General features: G+C 59.3%; 1 protein-coding gene across 1 annotated transcript; it reads left to right on the forward strand.

Moving 5' to 3' along the window:
* The first annotated feature begins 14486 nt into the window (after positions 1–14486).
* On the forward strand, positions 14487–18008 carry BARX1 (BARX homeobox 1). Its single transcript, XM_045064960.1, has 4 exons — positions 14487–14835; positions 16475–16766; positions 16849–16933; positions 17359–18008. The coding sequence occupies exons 1-4, from the start codon at positions 14610–14612 to the stop codon at positions 17521–17523; spliced, it is 768 nt and encodes a 255-aa protein (XP_044920895.1). The 5' UTR covers positions 14487–14609; the 3' UTR covers positions 17524–18008.
* Positions 18009–19125: the final 1117 nt, after the last annotated feature.

The raw sequence follows: 19125 nt of genomic DNA on the forward strand, positions 1-19125 counted from the left end.
GGTGGGTCTCCCCCACTCCTCTATCTGACCTCCCACAACCTGCCTGACAAATAACCTTGCCTCTGCCTGCACTCCTGCAGTGTTAGCGGGCCCCCTGCCATACCGGGCTTGCAGTCTCACTGGTACACCGTTGGTCCTGGGAACTTCAAGTCTGTTTCCGCCCGCAGTGCAGGAAGGGAGGCCTGGCGGTCAGGGAGCGCTGGGAGCGCTGAGGTTCAAGCTCCACGCTCACTACAGAGTAAACAGGCAAGTTACCAACGTAGCTCACCTCAGTTTCCTTACGTAGAAGGGGGAGAAGACCGTGCCCAGTCCCTAGGACTGTTGTGGGTGGCTGGCTCATGGACTGAGTAGCTGCAGAGAGGAATGGGTGGGTCCTGGACCATGACATCTGGGGCAAATATGACATCAGCACTGGCAGGCACCTGGAGGGCCATCCACTTGCAGATGGGGAAACTGAGGCCCAGGGGTGGAGGGGTACTTGGGCTGTGTAGAGAGCAGCTGAGAGCAGTGACGCGTGTGCAGTGGTGAGGATGTGGAACACGGCACACCCACATGGGACCCAATAGCTCCTTTCCGCAGCACGAGGATGAGTGTCTGTGGGCCCTTTTATGTGGGAGGCCCACAGAGGGAACACAGTTGCTGTTCGGATTCCCGCCTGAACCCAGTGTCCGCGTGCACTGGGTCCCAAATGACCAAGAGTCACCCCTACAAGAGCGTTGGTAAGTACATCTGAGTGGGGCAGCTTTCATCTCTGGGGGCAAAGCTTCCTGCAACTTGTCTCCCTCCCGGGAACCAAACGCAGAGCCAGCCTGCCCTGACATTCGGGCCACGGGCGCCCCTGTGTTTACCTCGCAGATAACAAGCCCCTGTGTTTACCTCGCAGATAACTTTAGTCATAGCCTCCATCATGACAGTAAAGGAACTCAGTTGACTTTTTCTGAACTACATGCCAGTAAAAAAATATATATTATCACACAAAATAGGAAGAAGCCAGTGGGTTGATACCTCTAACCGACTTGAATGCACTTTTTCCAAGGGGAAAACCTTCAACCTATATACTGGTCTGTTACGGTTTAAAAACCTTTAAATAGAATTCAGATAAGTGACATAATTTTAAAGGAATAATAAATCTCAATTTCAAAGATATCTGAATGCAGTAAAATAGTTCACATACAGAATAAATGTACACTACAAACAAAATGATTATGCTTTGCGATTTGGACTATTGTGGTGTCTTGGGGGGGGTTGTTTGTTGGTTTGGTTTGGCTTGGTTTCTGAAATCATTCTTGTCCCCCATTACCTTTTTAAGTTTTTATTTTGAACTATATCACAGATTCAAAGGTAGTATAGAGAAGTCCCTGAGTGCCTTCTGGCCATTCTGCAAGTGGTGACGACTGAGGTTGATTAACTGTAGTTAACCAATATCCACAGCAGGAAGCTGGCATTGGTACATGATGCTGCTCTTGGCCATTTAAAAAAAAAAAGACTTTACTTATTTATTTGAGAGACAAAGGGGAGGGATGATGGCAAGGGGAGGAGCGGGCTCTCTGCTGAATGAGGAGTCTGATGCGGGGCTCGATCCCAGGACTCTGAGATCGTGGCCTGAGCCAAAGGCAGAGGCTTCACCAACTGAGCCACCGGGGGGCCCCCATTCTTTACCATTTTTTTAAAGGTTTTATTTATTTATTTGACAGAGATCACAAGCAGGCAGAGAGGCAGGCAGAGAGAGAGAGGGGGGAAGCAGGCTCCCTGCTGAGCTGAGAGCCTGATGCGGGACTCGATTCCAGGACCCTGAGATCATGACCTGAGCCAAAGGCAGCTGCTTAACCCACTGAGCCACCCAGGCGCCCCCATTTAATCACAGGTTAGTAGCAACCACTGTGTGCAGGATATAGAAGGGTTACCCCTCACCTCACACCTTCCACCGTCGGAAGGTTTAAACACTAATAAAAACTCCCAGCGCTCTCACAGAACCGCAGACTTGAAGGAGCTCGAGGTTTATCTTTGTCTTTGTGGTCACTGTGCTTTCTGGAGGGACACTGACTACCCTGGGTGTCATGGGTGTGCAGTTCCACTGTGCCATGACTGCCCAAGGTCCCAAAGCCCCCTACCCTCAAGATGGATGTGAATGCCTGGGTGGCTGCAATGTCCCGGATCTCCAAGCAACTTCACATAGGCCACAGTGTTCACGAAAAGACAGAGACTAAGCACGTGCTCACCTGGAAACCCTGTAGTGATTGTTTAGAACTCAAACCAATGAGGGGCGCCTGGGTGGCTCAGTGGGTTAAGCCTCTGCCTTTAGCTCAGGTCATGATCTCAGGGTCCTGGGATGGAGCCCCACATTGGGCTCTCTGCTCAGCGGGGAGCCTGCTTCCCCCTCTCTCTCTGCCTGCCTCTCTGCCTACTTGTGATTGCTCTCTGTCAAATAAATAAATAAAATCTTAAAAAAAAAAAAAAGAACTGAAAGCAATGGAAGATTTGGGTTACCCTGTTTAGAATAGTGGTGCATGGTGGTAATAAAAAGCAGATCATCTTATACTCAGCTTTGTGATTGTTCTTAAATTCTCTGCAGATAATGTACCCCTGGCCTCACCTGCTGCAGACCCTGCCTTGGCCCCCTGCCTCGGCTCCTCCCTTGGGCTTCAAAACACCTTCTGGCCCAGGTTGAAAGTGAAATTCCAGTCTGGACATTTTACCTGGGATGGATGTTAAACCTATAAATGAGAGGTTCTAGAACAGGGCTGCTGCTTACAATTGTGCAGCGCCAGGGTATCAAGCTCGAGGGCAAGCAAGGGGCTCAGCCCCAGCCTGTGCTCTGCTGCTGCGCCATGCCTATCTGCAAGACAGTGTGTCTTGATCTAATTTGTATGAAGATGCTCTGTGGGCAGTGCTGGGTAAATTGTGTCCCACAAAGAGACATATTGAAGTCCTAACTCCCTGGGGCCTTTGAATGTCATTCTACTTGGAAACAGGTAATTTGTTGAGATGAATTCAGGCTGGATCAGGGTGGGTCCTGACCCAGTGACTGGAGGCCTCATGAGGAGGGAGATCTGGGGACATGGACTCATGGGAAGAAGGCCACGTGACCACAGACACTAGAGCGGCCACAGCCACCAGAAGCTGGAGGAGACAAAGACACGTCCTCCCTTGGCTCTCAGGGGGAGGGCAGCCCCGAGGACACCCTGATCCTGCACTTCCAGCCTCCAGCTGAGAGAACAGACTGAGCCCAGGAAACCACAAAGCCAGTGACGGCCCTGTTCCAGAACCTTCCTTGCGGGCGTTTTTAAAGATCAGAACTACCCCAGCCTCCTAGAAACATGAGGTTCTCAGCTGAGACGGAGGAGAAGCTCTGGGTGCTCTGACCCAGCTGCACACGCCTCCCCGGGCCGGGCTCCTATGGGGTGTGTGCGAGCCTCGGAAGCCCTTACCCACCTGGACCCACCCTGGACCCTCCAGGCCACGGACGGAACATCCAGCTGCCCAGGGCCAGTTTCCCTGCGCTGTCTGTGTGGGATGCTAGTGGATATATCGTTGCGCCCTGACTCTTGGACACACGTCCTTGGGGTGGCTCCAGCACCGCCCTCCCTACCGCGCTGCAGGACACCTGCCGCGGGGCTGTGCAGCTCCGTGCCCCTCCCATGGCGAGCACACACGGCATCTACACGGCGGCATAGGGACGTGGCGTACTCAGGGCCTTCCTGATGCCTCATGTGCTCCCCTGCACGGAGTGGGCAAGGCCCCCCAACGGGGACCGCTGAGCTCTTCCTCTGGCCAGGAGAACAAGGGAAGCAAGAGTGGGAAAGCCAGAGCGGCCGGGCTCTGGCAGAGGCTGAAGCCTGTGGCAACCAGGGAGGGGAGGCCTCCTGTGGGCAGGGCAGCGTCTGCAGGGCAGTGGGGTGGGGGGCTGAGACAGCGGGTAGGGACAGAGCAGGCTGGCTCAGTGCACCAGACCCGAGGTCGGAGGACAGACTTCAATGCCACGTGCTACCTTGTCTGGCCTCCCGGAGCCCAGGAGAGTCAACCAGCCACGGGGGACAGAGGAGCTGGACACCCCGGTCCCACGTGTGTGGCCGCCAGCCCTGCAGGCTCAGACAGGGTTGGGGGCAGCCCCCCCTTTCCAGGGAGGGCTTCGTCGGACTCACTCTTATGCACAGCAAGATGGCCTCTGGATAGCAGGGTACCAGGTGACCAGAGTAATGCCCTTTTTTTCTGCCCCAGGCAAGAAGTGGGAAGAAATCCTGGCCCCCGTGGCCAGCGTGCTGCTAAAGGTATCAGCCTGTGCATGCGGACCAGGCATGCGACGGTCTCTCAGCAGGGCGGACTCCCAGCTTTGCCCCCCGGGTCCCAGTCAGGGGAAGGGTCCCCGGAGTCCTGTTCTCTCATGTTCTGTCTCTCCCAGCAGAAGTCCTGTTGGACCACACAGGGCTCCTTACTGAATTGGAGTTTACTGCTGCCTAACAAGTTCCCGTAAACAGAGCAGCACGGGCTCGTCATCCCAGCGCGTCTGTGGTCAGGGGAGCAGGCAGGGTTCTCCGCCGGCGACCCACAGAGGCCCAGCTGCGGGCCCTGCCGACCACGGAACTACTCCAGAGCTCACTCAGGCTGTCGGCAGAGTCTACCTCCTTGCTCTCAACAACTGGAGGCCCCCTGGGGTCCTGGCCCCATGGCCCCTCCGTGGACCCCTCAGCATGTGGCAGCCAATTTCTAGGCCTGCAGAACCACTCTGACTTCAGGGAGGCCCCGTCCCCCAGGTAGGTCAGGTCCGGGATCATCTCCCCTTTGATCTATGCAACACAACCAGTTAGGGATCTCAATTACATTAGCAAATGCCTTTTGCCTGATAGTGGGTAGTGGACAGGCAGACCACAGGTCTGTCCCCAGTCAGGGCTTACACAGGGCATGTCACCAGAGGGCGCTTGTGGAATACGGCAGGCTCTGGGTTTGTTCCTGCTCAGAACGCCAAGAAATACATTAAATTCTAATCTGTAATAGAAACATAAAACAGCAAAACATTTAAAAACGGAATTTCTGGGGGCGCCTGGGTGGCTCAGTCGGTTAAAGCCTCTGCCTTCAGCTCGGGTCATGATCCCGGGGTCCTGGGATGGAACCCCACATCGGGCTCTCTGCTTGGCGGGGAGCCTGCTTCCCCTTCTCTCTCTGCTGGCCAGCCTCTCTGCCCACTTGTGATCTCTGTCTGTCAAATCAATCAATCAATCTTTAAAAAAAAAAAAAACAACGGAATTTCCGAATGAAGGTAGATCCCTCAGGTGACGTGTGCTGAAAGGACGTTCTCCCCCCTTGTTTTGATGTGGCACATCATCTGGGAAAGGGGCCCACAGAACAGGATAAGCTGGACAACATCCGTCTCTCCAAACCCATTTTGCTCTGGGAGAACAGAGGCAGTGAATACCTGCAGGACTCCTGGACAGTTGTGTGGGTTGTGCACTGAAGTACCCTTTACCACGCAGGCAATGCACCCCTGAGAGCTACGCAGTTTGTCCATGGCCATCTTGCTCCAGCTTAAAGCAGAGGTCTCCGGACCTTCCCTGGGCCTCCAACAGCGGTCCCCAGGCACCAGAACGGTCTCCAGTTGTGACCCCCTGGCTGAGGACACTACTGTGTGTACCACTGAATGCAAAACCGTTTGGGAAGCGCCATGTTTCCAGAACAAGCCTTTCAGTTTCCAAGCAGGTGACTACCCAGACCTCTCAGGAGGGCCTGGACCCCCTCTCTAAGCTTCCATTCCAGACGGGTTTCCAGCTCCAGCAAATGGTGCTCCTATGGGTCCTTGAGCCCACCTGATGCACCCCAACACCTGCTCAGCTCCCTCCTCCCCTAACGCCTCCTGCGATTCTCAGAACCTCAGAACCGACCGCTCTTCCTGAAGCCACCATGTGTGGTCATCCTGTCTCTCCTGGACACCCCAGCTAGGCCCCAGTTAGGGGCAGCACAGGGCCTGGCCCAGTACCCTAGCTGCTGTGTCCCCTCCATGGGGTGCCCTGCCCGCTGTGTGCTCTCTGGGTAGAATGGGGCCTGCCTCCCAGGGCCCCTGGCCAGCAGGGTCCTGCTGAGCTCAGATCTGCACCTGCTCAGCAGATCTTCCCCACCCTGCCCGCCTAGGGGAGCAGGAGCAGCAGCCTGGGGAGCCTCAAGGGATAAGGGGTCCAGACTTCAACACAGTGAGTACCATGTGCTTTTAGACACCTGGCTGGAGGTGCACTTGGGCAGTGAGGGCCACTAGTCTGAAGCCCAGGAGCACTCAGGGCTGCAGAGAATATAGGGGTTAAGTCAGGAGGCGGAGGAGCCCCCGGAGGCCGCGGTGGGGCTCTGGAGGGAGCACTGGCTCAAACTGTGGTTCTGCCAGTTTAGCAAATGAGGTCGCCTCTCTGTACCTGCTTCCTTACCTATAACTTTGGGGTAAAGGTGCCCTCCAGTGGAATTCAGCGAGATAATATTGGGGGCTGGTACTCAGAGGACATGCTCCTCAGACAGTCCCCAGGGTGATTCCAGTTAGGGAGCACACGCAGGAGCCCACAGCTGGGCGCCGAGATGTCCCTTCTCAGCAGCAGGGGACAGAAAGCATCCCTCAGGAGAGAGCACGGGGCATGGGGCTCCAGCCTGGCTGCAAAGGCCCACTGTGGCTGGCACTAAAAGTCTCCAAACATGTAAAAACCGACATGCGCCGCCAGCCCACTGATTGGAACGTGAACGCCCTCCATGAACACCCTCACGTGAACACCGCTGTCTACCGCTCTCCATGGCTCCATGGATCCACCGTGCTCCTTGAGGACAGATAAGATGCCTTTTCCTCTGTCTCCTTAGCATCCAGTAAGCGTCTGGTACATAAAAGGAGAGAGCGCTCTGGCTTGATTTTCCTTTGGATAAGGAGACTGTCCTAGGGAGCCCAGTTAGGACTCCATCTGACCAGCAGAGGGCGCGAGAGCCATTGAAGATGCACGTGGGGGGTGGGGGGGGCGCTGTGAGGCCCTTACCAGAATGAGATTTCCTGGAAATATTTCTAGCAAGAAACATTTATAATAGCTATTTCTCTGTCATATTCTTTCCCCTCGCCTATTCCTTGCAAGATCTGTCACTTGGCAGCTGCAAAGGCCTGCAAAGTCTCAGGGCTTGGGAAACTTCCAGAAAATCAAGGCTGTGGTCCCCTTGCCCATCCACATTTCAGCAGCTGGAGAGGATTTAGATGGAATTGAGCAGAGATGGGAAAGGACAGGCCCTGGAGGGAGCACTCATACCCACGGTGGCCTTTGTCCTTCTAGAGGTGTCAGGCAGGTCACTGGGCTCTCAGTAGCTAGGGTTCTCAGAGGATCCAGCTCTGAGTCTCTTAGGGCTACCACTTAAGAGAGTGAGCACCCTGTCACAAGGAGTATCCAAGGCACTGGAAAGTGGGCTGAACAATCCCTAAGGGCTACTGTGATAGTCCGTCTATTAAATGAGCTGACAAACAGACACATGAAAAAGTGCTCAGCATCACTCGACATCAGGGAAATACACATCAGAACCACAATGAGGTACCACCTCACACCAGTCAGAATGGCCAAAATTAACAAGTCAGGAAACGACAGATGCTGGCGAGGATGTGGAGAAAGGGGAACCCTCCTACACTGTTGGTGGGAATGCAAGCTGGTGCAGCCACTCTGGAAAACAGCATGGAGGTTCCTCAAAATGTTAAAAATAGTTACCCTATGACCCAGCAATCGCACTACTGGGTATTTACCTTAAAGACACAAATGTAGTGATCCGAAAGGGCACGTGCACCCAAATGTTTAAAGCAGCAAAGTCCACAATAGCCAAACTATGGAAAGAGCCTAGATGTCCATCAACAGATGAATGGATAAGGAAGATCTGGCACACACACACACACACACACACACACACACACAGGAATACTATACAGCCATCAAAAACCGAAATCTTGCCATTTGCAACGATGTGGATGGAACTAGAGGGTATTATGCTTAGTGAAATAAGTCATTCAGTGAAAGACAAATATCATATGATCTCCCTGATATGAGGAATTTGAGAGGCAACGTCGAGGGTTGTGGTGGGTAGGGAAGGAAAAAATGAAACAAGATGGGATCGGGGAGGGAGACAAACCATAAGAGACTCTTAATCTCAAGAAACAAATGGAGGGTAGCTGGTTATGGACAGTGGGGAGGGTATGTGCTATGGTGAGTGCTGTGAAGTGGGGCAAATAATACATTATATGTTAATAAAAAAAAAAAAGAAAGAAAAAAATGAGCTGCCGATTGTCAGTCAGCCAGGTGTAAGACAGTATTGGCTTTGAGAAGACTTTAAATCCTTGAGAAGTCAAACATGGCCATAGGGGATGAACCACATAATTTACATATCCCAAGCTCCAGTGCTATAAAACAAATGGGTGATTTTGTGGGGAAAAAAACAGAAAAAAAATTTTTTTTTTTTTTTGGATCAGGTAACACTTCTGGTGTGGAAGCACGCGTTTGTGCGAGGAGATGGTAGGACTCCATCCTGCCAGGCTTCAAGCCGCCTAACAACTGACAACGGGATTACATTCTTAAATGGTCAGAACAAATAAAAATAAGAATAAGACTTCGTTACACGTGAAAATTAAATCAAACTCAAGTGTTGGTGTGCAGAAATGAAGTGTGGCGGAACACAGCCTGCATGCGTTCCCTCGGCCGCGTCCGTGCTGAAGGGCAGAGTGGGGCAGCAGCAACACACTGTCTGCGTGGAAAGCCCAAGACACTGACCTTACTGGCCCTTTACAGAAAATGCTGGGGAGCCCCGATGGGGCTATTGAAACGGGCAAGGAGGACGATTCATCCAGTTCACCCCTTTCTTTGTCTCATTTGGGGACACTGAGGCCTGCACAGGGAGTGGGCTTGCTCAAGGGCAGGAGCAAGGAAGGACCAGAAAACAGGGTCCTGGGCTCATTGTGGAGTCCTTCGAGCTCTGCATTTGGACATTTGAGAGTTAAGCCTCTGAGCCCCTTCTTGGCACCCAGGGACGGGTCCAGGATCCTGCATGAAGCACAGGTGGGGGGGGGCAGAAAAGTGGGCGCTCCTGACCCCATCCTCACTCAGACCAGCAGGAGGGAGGAGCACTGGCCTGTAGTCTGGGGACTGGAGGCCTGGCCTGGCCTGGTATCTGAGGTAGGGCAGCTGTGGCCTCTGTCCCCTGGAGTTCCATCCTCATCCCAAGTCTTCCAGGGAAGGGGTTTCTGTGTCAGGGATGAGGGCAGCACGTTGGAGTCCCTACTTGAACAGGACAACGCGATCTGGCCTCCCAACTGCCGCCTAACAGAATTTGGAGGAGCCAGCAAGCCCCTGGCAACCACCCTGGGGGTTGGGGTTACTTGACCTCAGCCCGGCCCCCTGGGCAGCCTCTCCACTCACTGGCTGGGAAGGAGACCCCCATCCAGACACACGGACCACGGATGCCTCCAACGGTTCTGTGTCTGTGTATCCGGTACCTGGGGGGCCACTCGTGAGTGCGACACCTCCCCTTATTATTAGGAGGACAGTTGTGGCTTGGCTCCTTCCTTTTCACTAAAAGAAACTGGGAGAGGGAGGACAAGGGGAGCCGAAGGTGGAGAAGGAAGAGCAGGAAGGAAAAGAAGGAAGAAAGACGGTAACTGAATGGAGGGAGGGGAGCGAAGCAGGAGGGCAAGGAAGGAAGGACAAAGAAAATGAAAGAAAGGCGACCTGGCCGGTGGTGCCCGAGGATCGGCTTCCGTCCCAGGGCCTCTCCTATTCTTCCACCTCAGGGACCAGTGACCCCGCGAGTGGGTGACCTGGCACCTGCTGGGATGAAGCCACAAGGACCCTGGGCTGGCGAGCACTGACCCTCGCTCTCCCCAAAGGCGGAGCAGCTCTGAGTCCGAATGTGGTCTCAGACCCGCACCCCGCAGGAGGCAGACCCAGTCTCCTTGGGGCCTGGCGCTGAGTCCCCGGTGCGCAGCGCCCAGAGTGCCGCGCACATCTCGGAGTTCCCGCAGACGGCCCACATCTGGCCTCGCTGCAGTCGCTTGCGGAGGGGCCCCACCGAACGGAGGCCGCAGTGGCCAAAGCTTCCAGGCCCCCGGTATGGACTCCGGCGCTGATCAGCGCAGCTGGACTGCGCTCCAAGGTCCCTGCGTGAGCCAACCGCACCACGGGAGGGGTGGGCAGGAAGCGGAGGCGGCCTTTGTCTCTGCCTGTCCAGCAGGGTCGCCCTGGGTCTTCTCTGGGTCAGGCCAGTTATTACCTGCCTATAATCTTCTAAAATTCACACTTTTAAAGAAAACCACACGTTTAACAAAAATAACCACAAAACAAAAATAAAGTAACACATTCCAAAGGAGCAAGTTCTGTAAAATACCCGAAAAGGGATAATTTGAAGGAAAGAGGGAGGCATGTGTCTTAAGGCACCGTCTCAAAACCCAATTCGAGCCCCCAGCTCACAGCGATTTGGAACGATCCAAAACGAAAAGTCCACACTTGACATCGAAATTTTCATGAAGGAAGGTACCACAGAGACCGGCTTCTCCAGCGAGACAGTAACTCGGCGGTCCCTGGGAGATGTGACCTTCGAGCGAGAGCACCCCGAGATTTTCCACACTGAAGGCAGGCCAGAGGTCGCCAGTCTCGAACTTACGCATCAGGCGGAGCAGAGCGCCGGACGGTGCGTTCCTGCCGCTTCCCACCTGAGATCCGGCGGATGCGCGGGTCCTCGCCGCCTGCGGCCCCAGGCTGGGGGCCATCGGAACCGAAGACTTCCCGGAGGAAAGGGGAGAGGAGGCGGACCTGTGTGCGGGGCAGCGAAGCTGCGTTGCGCGCGCTCCGGAAGCAGGTTGGCGGCGGGGCGGGGGCGCGGCGCTGCGGAGGGCCCGTCGGGATTCGGTTTCCCGCTCTGTGGACCCGGAGGAGGTGTGGGACTCCCCGCGCGCAGCTGCTGGGCGATCGCCTCGGAGGTGAGCCAGACAGGTCCAGAAGCCACCTACGCTCCATTCCCGCCGGATGCCGTTTTTGCCTCGTAAGATTCCAACGCGCGACCAGGAGGAGAGAAGCCAGGACACCGGCCGAGGTCGCGTGGGGGTTCGGGGGGAGCTGGTCCCAGGCCCCTCCCGGCGGTGCAGAAACACCGCCAAGGGCTGCCAACCTCGCCCGGGTCTGCGCACTCGAGTCTCCGCTGCCCCCGAGTCTCCGCTTCCCCCGGCACGTAGGACCCATAAGGCGAACGACTTCAGAATCCCACCGGGAGGCTCCGGGGGAGGAGGAGGCTTGGCTGGCGGAGGGGGAAAGTCTGGAACCTGCGCACCCGGGCCGAGGGGGTTGGTTAGGGAGGGAGGTAACCCCCTTCCCCCGCGTCTCCCTTGCAGCTGGGCTGTGGGGTCCGGAAGGGCAGAGCAGTGGGGGAAAAGGGCCCCAGACGGCGGGGCGGCGCCGGGACCCCCCTGCCACCCGAAGCCCCTCGCCGCCCGCCGCCGGGAGAGGGTGGCTGGCCTCGGGCGCTGAGGTCACCTTTTCCACTGCGCCCGCCACGAGCGGACGGTTTCCGGGATTTTCGCGGCGGCGGCGGCTGGAGGCCCCAGCCGGGTCCCAGGCGTTGGCCGGGCTGCTGCACCCCTGGGGTGGGGGCTGAGGGGCTCGTTCGGGGAGGAGGGACCCGCTGTGAACCCTTTGCCGGCCGACAACGCTGAAGTTCGGGAGCAGAGGAGGCCCTGCCGCTGTGTGCGCACATTTTTTCGCCTAAAAGGGGTTATCTGCGGGTCTGCTTTGGGATCGCACCGCGCGGGTAGATCTCGTCTGGCGGCGGGGTGAAGGGGGGTGTCAGGGGCCTTCCCGCCCCTGGGAGAGTCTGAGGGGTGACCGGCCGGGCTCTCTCAGTACTTTGCGCCAGCCGAGGCCTCCGACTGCTTCCCCAAGGGCAATCTCCAAAGAGCCCCGGGGCCTCATTACCTGCGCCGCTACAGACCTCACTGGGCCATTGAGAAAGTGCCCTGGCCGGGGTCCAAAGAGCTAGGAGAGGCACTCTGGGCCGCGGCACCTGTGAAATGAGGTGCGGGCTGGGCTGCCCTGCTCTTCCAATTCCCCTAAGTCTAGAGATGAGGTCTCACCCTGAAAGTGACCTTTCCCCAAGCCTGACCTCGGAGTCCAACTAGGGGTCAAATGGGTTTGGTGACCGTTGCTCACTGTCCAATGTGACCCTGAAGGGGTCTTCATCTAAAGGACCTGAGACACCCCCCCCCTCCCCCAAGAGCAAATGCATGGAGAAGAGACGGTTCCAAGCTGGGCGGAGTCCATCAGGGGCCCAGAAGGAGTGAAGGGATAGAATGGGGATGGCTGGGCCTAACCCGCAAACGAAAGCACCCCCAAGTTATGTCCTTGGAAAGCTCCCAAAGTGGGCAGAAGCAGGAGGAGGGGTAGCGAGAGAAAGGGAAGCAGGGGTGGGGGAAGATGGCAGCGGCCAGTGGGCCCTACAGGGGTGGCGGGAGCTGAGAGGGGAAGAGTGTGAGTCAGATCTATGCCAGGAGCAACAGCAAAGAGGCAGAGGCCCTAGAGGCCAGTACGGTCCAGGCTGGGCTGTCCAGCGCCGAGGGAGACACCGGCTTTCCTCCCCGTCATGCAGCCTCTCACGGAGAGGGAGCCCTGCTCGTGTGGGTCATCCTCCGTGGGTCCCACACTGTCCCCTTCCAAACAGCTGCCGTGTGACTCACAGGACCACCCACACATGGAGCACCTGGAGGCCACCTCTCAGACCTGATGATGGCGATTACGTTCAGGAAGGGGCAGTGCCAGCAAAATGCACTCAGCCACTGTGGCGAGGGGCAGCTGGGACCTCAGAGCCTCTGGTAAGACATTCTCTTTGTCCCTGGGGACAAAGAGTCTTGGCCATCTACTTAACGAAAGGTCTAGGGCAGGTGCCAGGGCTTGGGACTGGCCTCAGGATCTCATTGCCAGCAGCTGGGGCTGGAGAAATTGCATCAGCTTGCAGAGAGAAGGGCCATGTCTATGGTAGGTCCTACTCTGGTATTTCCCAGAAGCAAACCCAGAGGATGGGCAGAGCTCACATAGTGGGAGAGGTGGGGAAGTGGTCCAGGACGTCAGCAGAGGGATGAGAGGGGAGGACTGGCACTCTCCGCAGCCTCCAGAGATACCCATCGACGCCACTGGAAACCCATCCGCCTTGCCCAGACAAACTGTGCACTCCTCCCCAGCAGACCTGTGGGGCACATGGGTGCAGGACTCCCTGTTCAGTCATCAGGGTCTCCCTGGAGCCCCACAGCGGCAGCTCCTCAGGACAGGTCAGGAGGCTGAGGCCCAGAAGGGACAGTGACTTGCCAGGAGGGGCAGAGCCCAAGAGAGAGAGACTCAGCAGAGAGCTGAGGAGATTGTTCACCCCACAGCTTGGGTTTATATTTCTGCAGTGACTCCGGGGAGCCAGGGAAAGTCGGACCTCCCTCAGTCACGTGTGGGCACTCTACAGCTCAGAGACCCGAAGGGTGATGCCGCAGTTTGTCCTCAGGCTCCCAGGACAGCCTGTGGCCCTTCACCCAGCTCAGCGCTATGCTCTTACTCTAAAGCTGGGAAAAGGTGGAGCTACAGCGTTTCCTTCCCGGGTGTCCGTCTCTTTCTCTAAGTAAGGGGACAGGACCCATTCCACCAGGAGGGGATCGCCAAGGAAGATGTGTCCCTGCATCACTTGGCCATATAAGCACATCGGGGCTGGACCACCTCTCACCGCAGCTTGAGACAGATAAGGCCGAGTCTGGTAAACTGAGGCGGGAGTGCACAGGTGCGCCCGCTGCTCTGAGAGTTGCACACCTGCCTGCGGCTGCACTCCACCATGGCGGGTGGCTCTGAGCGCGGGCCAGGAGGCTGCGCATGGCTACTTCTTTCCCAGCCATGCTGCGCGGACTTTGTCTCTCCTTTCCCGACCTCTCCAGGGCTCCTTAACCCCCGGCCAGGCCGCTGCCTTCCTAGCGGTCCGGTCCCTGGCCTTACTTTACTACCCATGCCCGGGCCTGCCTGCCTCTGTGCCCTCCGGCACGTCGCGGCCCGCTGGTTCCCGCGCGTGCGTCGGCCTCTGTGTGCGCACGTCTCGGCGTCCGTGGCACCCTCTCCTCGCTGTCTCGCGTCTTGTGTGGCCTCGCCGTTTCGCGCTGGCCCCTCTCTCACCCTTCGCTCCCATCTCTGGGGGTCTGGTCTCCGTGATCTCCCGCGCTCTCCTTCCTGGGCGTGCGCTCCGCTGGGTCCCCTCGGTCTCGTCGGCCCGCCCCTCTCGCGGCCCCCTCCATCCCGCCTCCTTCCCCTCTCCGGCCTCCCTCGGGCTCGGCCTGGGGGGTGGGGGCGGCGGCGCGGGGCGGGGCGGCCGGGCGGGGCGGGGCGGGGCGGTGACGCGGGGCCGACCGGGCTAGAGGCGCGGCGGCGCGGGGCGGGGGCGCAGTCCCCGGTCCGACCCGCCGAGCCCCGCGCGCCCCGCCCGCGCCCTGCGCCTCCGCCCGGTCGGCCGGCGGGGGAGGGGGCATGAGCCGGTACCCGCGCGCCGCCCGGAGCTGCGGGCCGGCCTAGAGCCCCGCGCGGGCCCCGTGCCCGAGCCGCCACCGCCACCGAGCCGCGGGCGCCGCGATGCAGAGGCCTGGGGAGCCCGGCGTCGCGCGCTTCGGACTGCCCGAGGGTTGCGCCGACCACCCGCCGCATCGCTACCGCAGCTTCATGATCGAGGAGATCCTCACCGAGCCGCCGGGGCCCAAGGGCGCCGCGCCCGCCGCCGCCGCCGCCGCCGCCGCGGGCGAGCTGCTCAAGTTCGGCGTGCAGGCGCTGCTGGCGGCGCGGCCCTTCCACAGCCACCTGGGTACGTGCGGGGCCGGGGGTTGGGGGGAGCGAGTCGCGTTGCCTCGAGGACGCAGCTCTGGGCGCAGAGGCTCCCGGGGCGCGATCCGGCCAGGGAAAGGAGGAGCAGGCGCCCTGCCGCGCAGTAGGCAGGCCTGGTGCCCGCGGGCCGAGCCGGCTCGGAGGGAGTCGGTTCTGTCCTTCACCGCCGACCTGTGGCCTCCAGTCGGGCCCCGAGCCCGCATCCCGAGCGCGGGAGCCGACTGCTCATGTCAGACTGTGGGTCTAAGAGACCTCAGGCCTCGGACTCCCAGGCCTAAGCCGCAGAGGGCTGGTCGCGAGTGGCCGCGGCTGCCCACGGCGGGTAAGCCGGACCTTCGGCGCAGAAGCCCGCGTCTCCAAGGGCTGTTCTGGTAGCTGACGCTCGTCCCGGGGTCTCATGTGGGGGAACCCGCGGCCTCTGCCGCAGCGCTGACTCCTGTGGGCCTTGTCTCCTGAGAGAGGCCTGGCTGTGCGCTGCTGCCTGCCTGGCCCTTTCCGTCCAGGTCGGCTGGGCCTCCTTGGATCTTGAGCTGTCTGCTCCGGCTTTTTCTGCCGCCACCGGTTCTCTAACGTACTTGGCTGGTCCTGCCTTTTCCTGCCTGTGCTCTTCCTCCGCACCCCTTCTTCTTCTGGCCTTTTCCGGTCTCTCTCCGCCCGTCGGTGGACTTCTCTCCATGGGGCCTGTCTGCCTTCCCTCTCCCACCCTCCCCCAAGGGTCGCTCGTCCCCTCCTCACATTCGCCCGCACCTTGCCCGGCCCCGGACGACTCCAGCGGGGCGCGCACCCGCGGCAGTAAGATGCCTGCCCGGGAAGGGAGGCCTCCTACGTCCCAGCAGGCGCACCGCCCTGCAAACACCCTTGCTCTGCACCCAAAAATCCAACATCCAGGGCACCGCCAGCGCGGAGGGCCACAGGGCCAGTTCGTTCGTTTTAACACAGTTCTGATGCAGCCCCTCCGCTGCTTTTTGCACTGTTGCTAACAATTCGTTTGAAGCGGGCAAAAAAATAATTATCATAGGACTTGTGAAAAATGGAAACGTCTTCCCGGGAAGGGTCTAAACAGAGAAAGCGGGAAGGACAATTTCCTGATGCGGGGGTGCTTGGAGTTTCGGGGAAGCGCCCACCCCCAGCCCCCGCTAGCGACCCCAGCCTGCCAGCCTCGGGGCTGTGGCGCCCGCACCGAGGAGCAGATGCGCTCACGCAGTTAACATTCGGGTTTCGGACGCAGCCATGCCGACTTGGCTGGGGCAAAGGCTCACCTTCCTGACTCGCTGCCATTTCTTCTTGCTTTCCCTTTTCTTTGAAAGACACACTGTGCATCTTGGAGCCTCGACCTTGTTCACTGAGAATCCAGGAGGCCGCTGGGGCCTGGGGGACACCAGGCAGAGGCCCGGGTGGGGGAGGTCCCCCTCTTAGACTGCGGGAACTGAAGCTGGCTTTGAAGAGGGTCACCCTAGGCAGGCGGCGCAAATCTCGAGCTTTGTGGCCGGGCAGGAAGGTTTCACGCTGGGTGGCACTGGCCAGCTGCGGCGAGCACTCCCGCAGTGCACAGTGCGGGGGAGCTCCAGGAGGAGGAGCACGGCCCAAGTTCACCAGCTCCGCACTCTCTCTCCCTGCAGCGGTGTTGAAGGCGGAGCAGGCGGCGGTGTTTAAGTTCCCGCTGGCGCCGCTGGGCTGCTCCGGGCTAGGCTCCGCGTTATTGGCCGCAGGGCCTGGACTGTCCGGCGCCCCTGGCGCGCCGCACCTGCCTCTTGAGCTGCAGCTCCGCGGAAAGTTGGAGACGCCGGGCACCGGGGAGCCGGGCGCCAAGGCCAAGAAGGGGCGTCGGAGCCGCACGGTGTTCACTGAGCTGCAGCTGATGGGCCTAGAGAAACGCTTTGAGAAACAGAAGTACCTCTCCACCCCGGACAGGTAGCGGTGGGGCCAGGCTGAGCCCAACGGGTAGTGGGAGGGGTCTGCTTGCTCTGCTGAAGGTGCACCCTATTCTTTCCAGAATAGATCTAGCTGAATCCCTGGGCCTGAGCCAGTTGCAGGTGAAGACGTGGTACCAGAATCGGAGGATGAAATGGAAGAAAATAGTGAGTGTGCTTGTGTGATTTTTCCCCCCCCCCCCCCCCCCCCCGCCACCGTCGCTCCCAGGCCCCTGTGCCCTCCCGGAGCTCCCATCCCCACCCCCTCCGCGGAGACTTCTACCCAACTCCTGGTTCCCTCCATGCCTGGTGCTCGCAGGGACTCTCTCTGCTCTCTCCCTGCCTCTGGGTGCCCTAGTACAGCCCACATTCCTTTGTGCTCCGCTGCACCCTCAGGCCTTCCGGCTGTCTTGAACCCCTAGGCTCGACCCTTCGGTTGCTTTTCCCCAGCAGCGCTCAAATGGCCGCCATTTCCCCGGACTAGGCGCGGCCTCAGATGGCCTCGCTGTGCCAGGCAGGCCCTGCCGGGGCACGGGGCGCGCTGACCCGCTCCTGGGTCCCAGCTCACGGCCGCGGGGCCGTCCTATACGCAGGTGCTGCAGGGCGGCGGCCTGGAGTCTCCCACCAAGCCCAAGGGGCGGCCCAAGAAGAACTCCATTCCCACGAGCGAGCAGCTCACGGAGCAGGAGCGCGCCAAGGACGCAGAGAAGCCGGCAGAGGCGCCAGGCGAAACCGTCGACAGGAGCCGCGAGGGCTGAGCGCGCAAAGCGTCGACCGAGGCTCCTTCCGCCCGCTGGAAGCCGCGAGCCGGCCCTTCTGCGGCCACGCCGTTTACTTTACAAACGTTTTATTATTACCTTGAATGCGGACAGTTAGGGGCCAAGCAAGAAAGGACACAGACCTTGCAGCCAAGCCCGGCCCCAGTGTGCTCCCAGCCCTGGCCTGGAGACTCGTCCCGCGCAGCGGACGAACACCTGGTTGCGGAGCTCCGCGCGCATTCACGCCCCGCTCCTCTCCCGCACCCCCTCCCGCCTCGGCCGGCCCTCTGCGTCCTGACGCCGCCGGCACACACCAGCTTCCGCCTGTCGGGGACCCCGCCACCCGGCTCAGGCCACTACCGCCCGAGAGGGCGCCCAGAGAGCCCGAGGCTCTACCCTGAGTCCGGGTCCCCCACGTCGCTGGGGCTCCTACCCCTCTCTTGCGAAGACAGTGATTTTTTTCCCCAATAAAATATTTTATGACACAGCGGGGCTTGATGAAGGGGTTTCTGAGTCTGCGGGGCTGGAAGAGGGGGGTCGCGGCAACGTGAGGGGGACCCTCGCACTGGCTTCTGAAACATCCTCTCCCAGGGCTTCGTGGGAACGAACGGGCTCGGACTGGCAGGGCAGGCGGACCCGTTGCCGCAGGATCTCAGGAATCGCCTGCTCTCCGTGTAGGTCAGACTGAGCCTCCTCCCCTAATTTCCCAGGCCAGGGCTCCGGCGGGAGCACAGGGCTCGCCCAGAGGGGCTGGAACCCCAAGCCGCCACGGAGCTGGCTCAGGAAGTGTACCGGGGCTGAGAGCCTATTCCGGTTGTTGATTCGGTCTTTGGGGACTTGAAGAACCGCCTGTGAGGTCCTCGAGATGGTACCGGCCAGCTCTTCGTGAGGCAGAAGAGAACCCTGGGGTCCGAGGTCCCCACAGAGGGGCGCCACCAGCCCCGCCTGCCACCGCGTCTTCAGGTTTTGCGCGGTGCACGCCCAGCTGTGGCGCCTAGCCCGTTGGTCCGGCTGCCGGCAGCGGGGGCACCTGACCCAGGCAGATGACCCAGAGCCTCCCCAGTTCTCGCCCGGCGCCCTTTATAGGGGTGCAGCTCCATGGCGTGTGCCCGCGGGTGTCCTCTCCTCACGGGAAGGCTTTGGCTGACTTCTGTCCCTCTAGGTTGGACTGGGCAGACCTGTGTATCCTGACCTTGCAACTCCTACGAAGACGATCAGGGCATGGGCATGGAGAGATGGCCACTTTGCTGGTTAAGGCTCAGGGAGAGACCCCATCTTGGCCCTGCAGATTCCGAGGGCGACCAGGACATAACCAGGTCCTCCAGGCGCAAATACTGGGGACAGAGGAACAGCATACCCAGATTCAGGTTTGGCATCTTCCAATGTGAAAACGACGGTTATGGCCACGGCTTCCCTCCAAATTGCGGCCTCAGCGTTACCCTGGGGGAAAATAAATGATTGGATGTCTAGTCCCCGAGCACCGCAGGTGTCGTTGGGTCAAGGCCGGGAGGAGTAAGAGAGTGGGTTCTTTCTGAGGGCTGCAGACGATTCTCCACACGCCCCAGCCCTGCCGGTCTCAGGGAAACAAGCTCCGGGACTTTT

Source organism: Mustela putorius, unplaced genomic scaffold, assembly GCF_011764305.1.
Source record: "Mustela putorius furo isolate JIRA1106 unplaced genomic scaffold, ASM1176430v1.1 tig00003854_pilon_pilon_pilon, whole genome shotgun sequence".
Taxonomy (NCBI): Eukaryota; Metazoa; Chordata; class Mammalia; order Carnivora; family Mustelidae; genus Mustela; species Mustela putorius.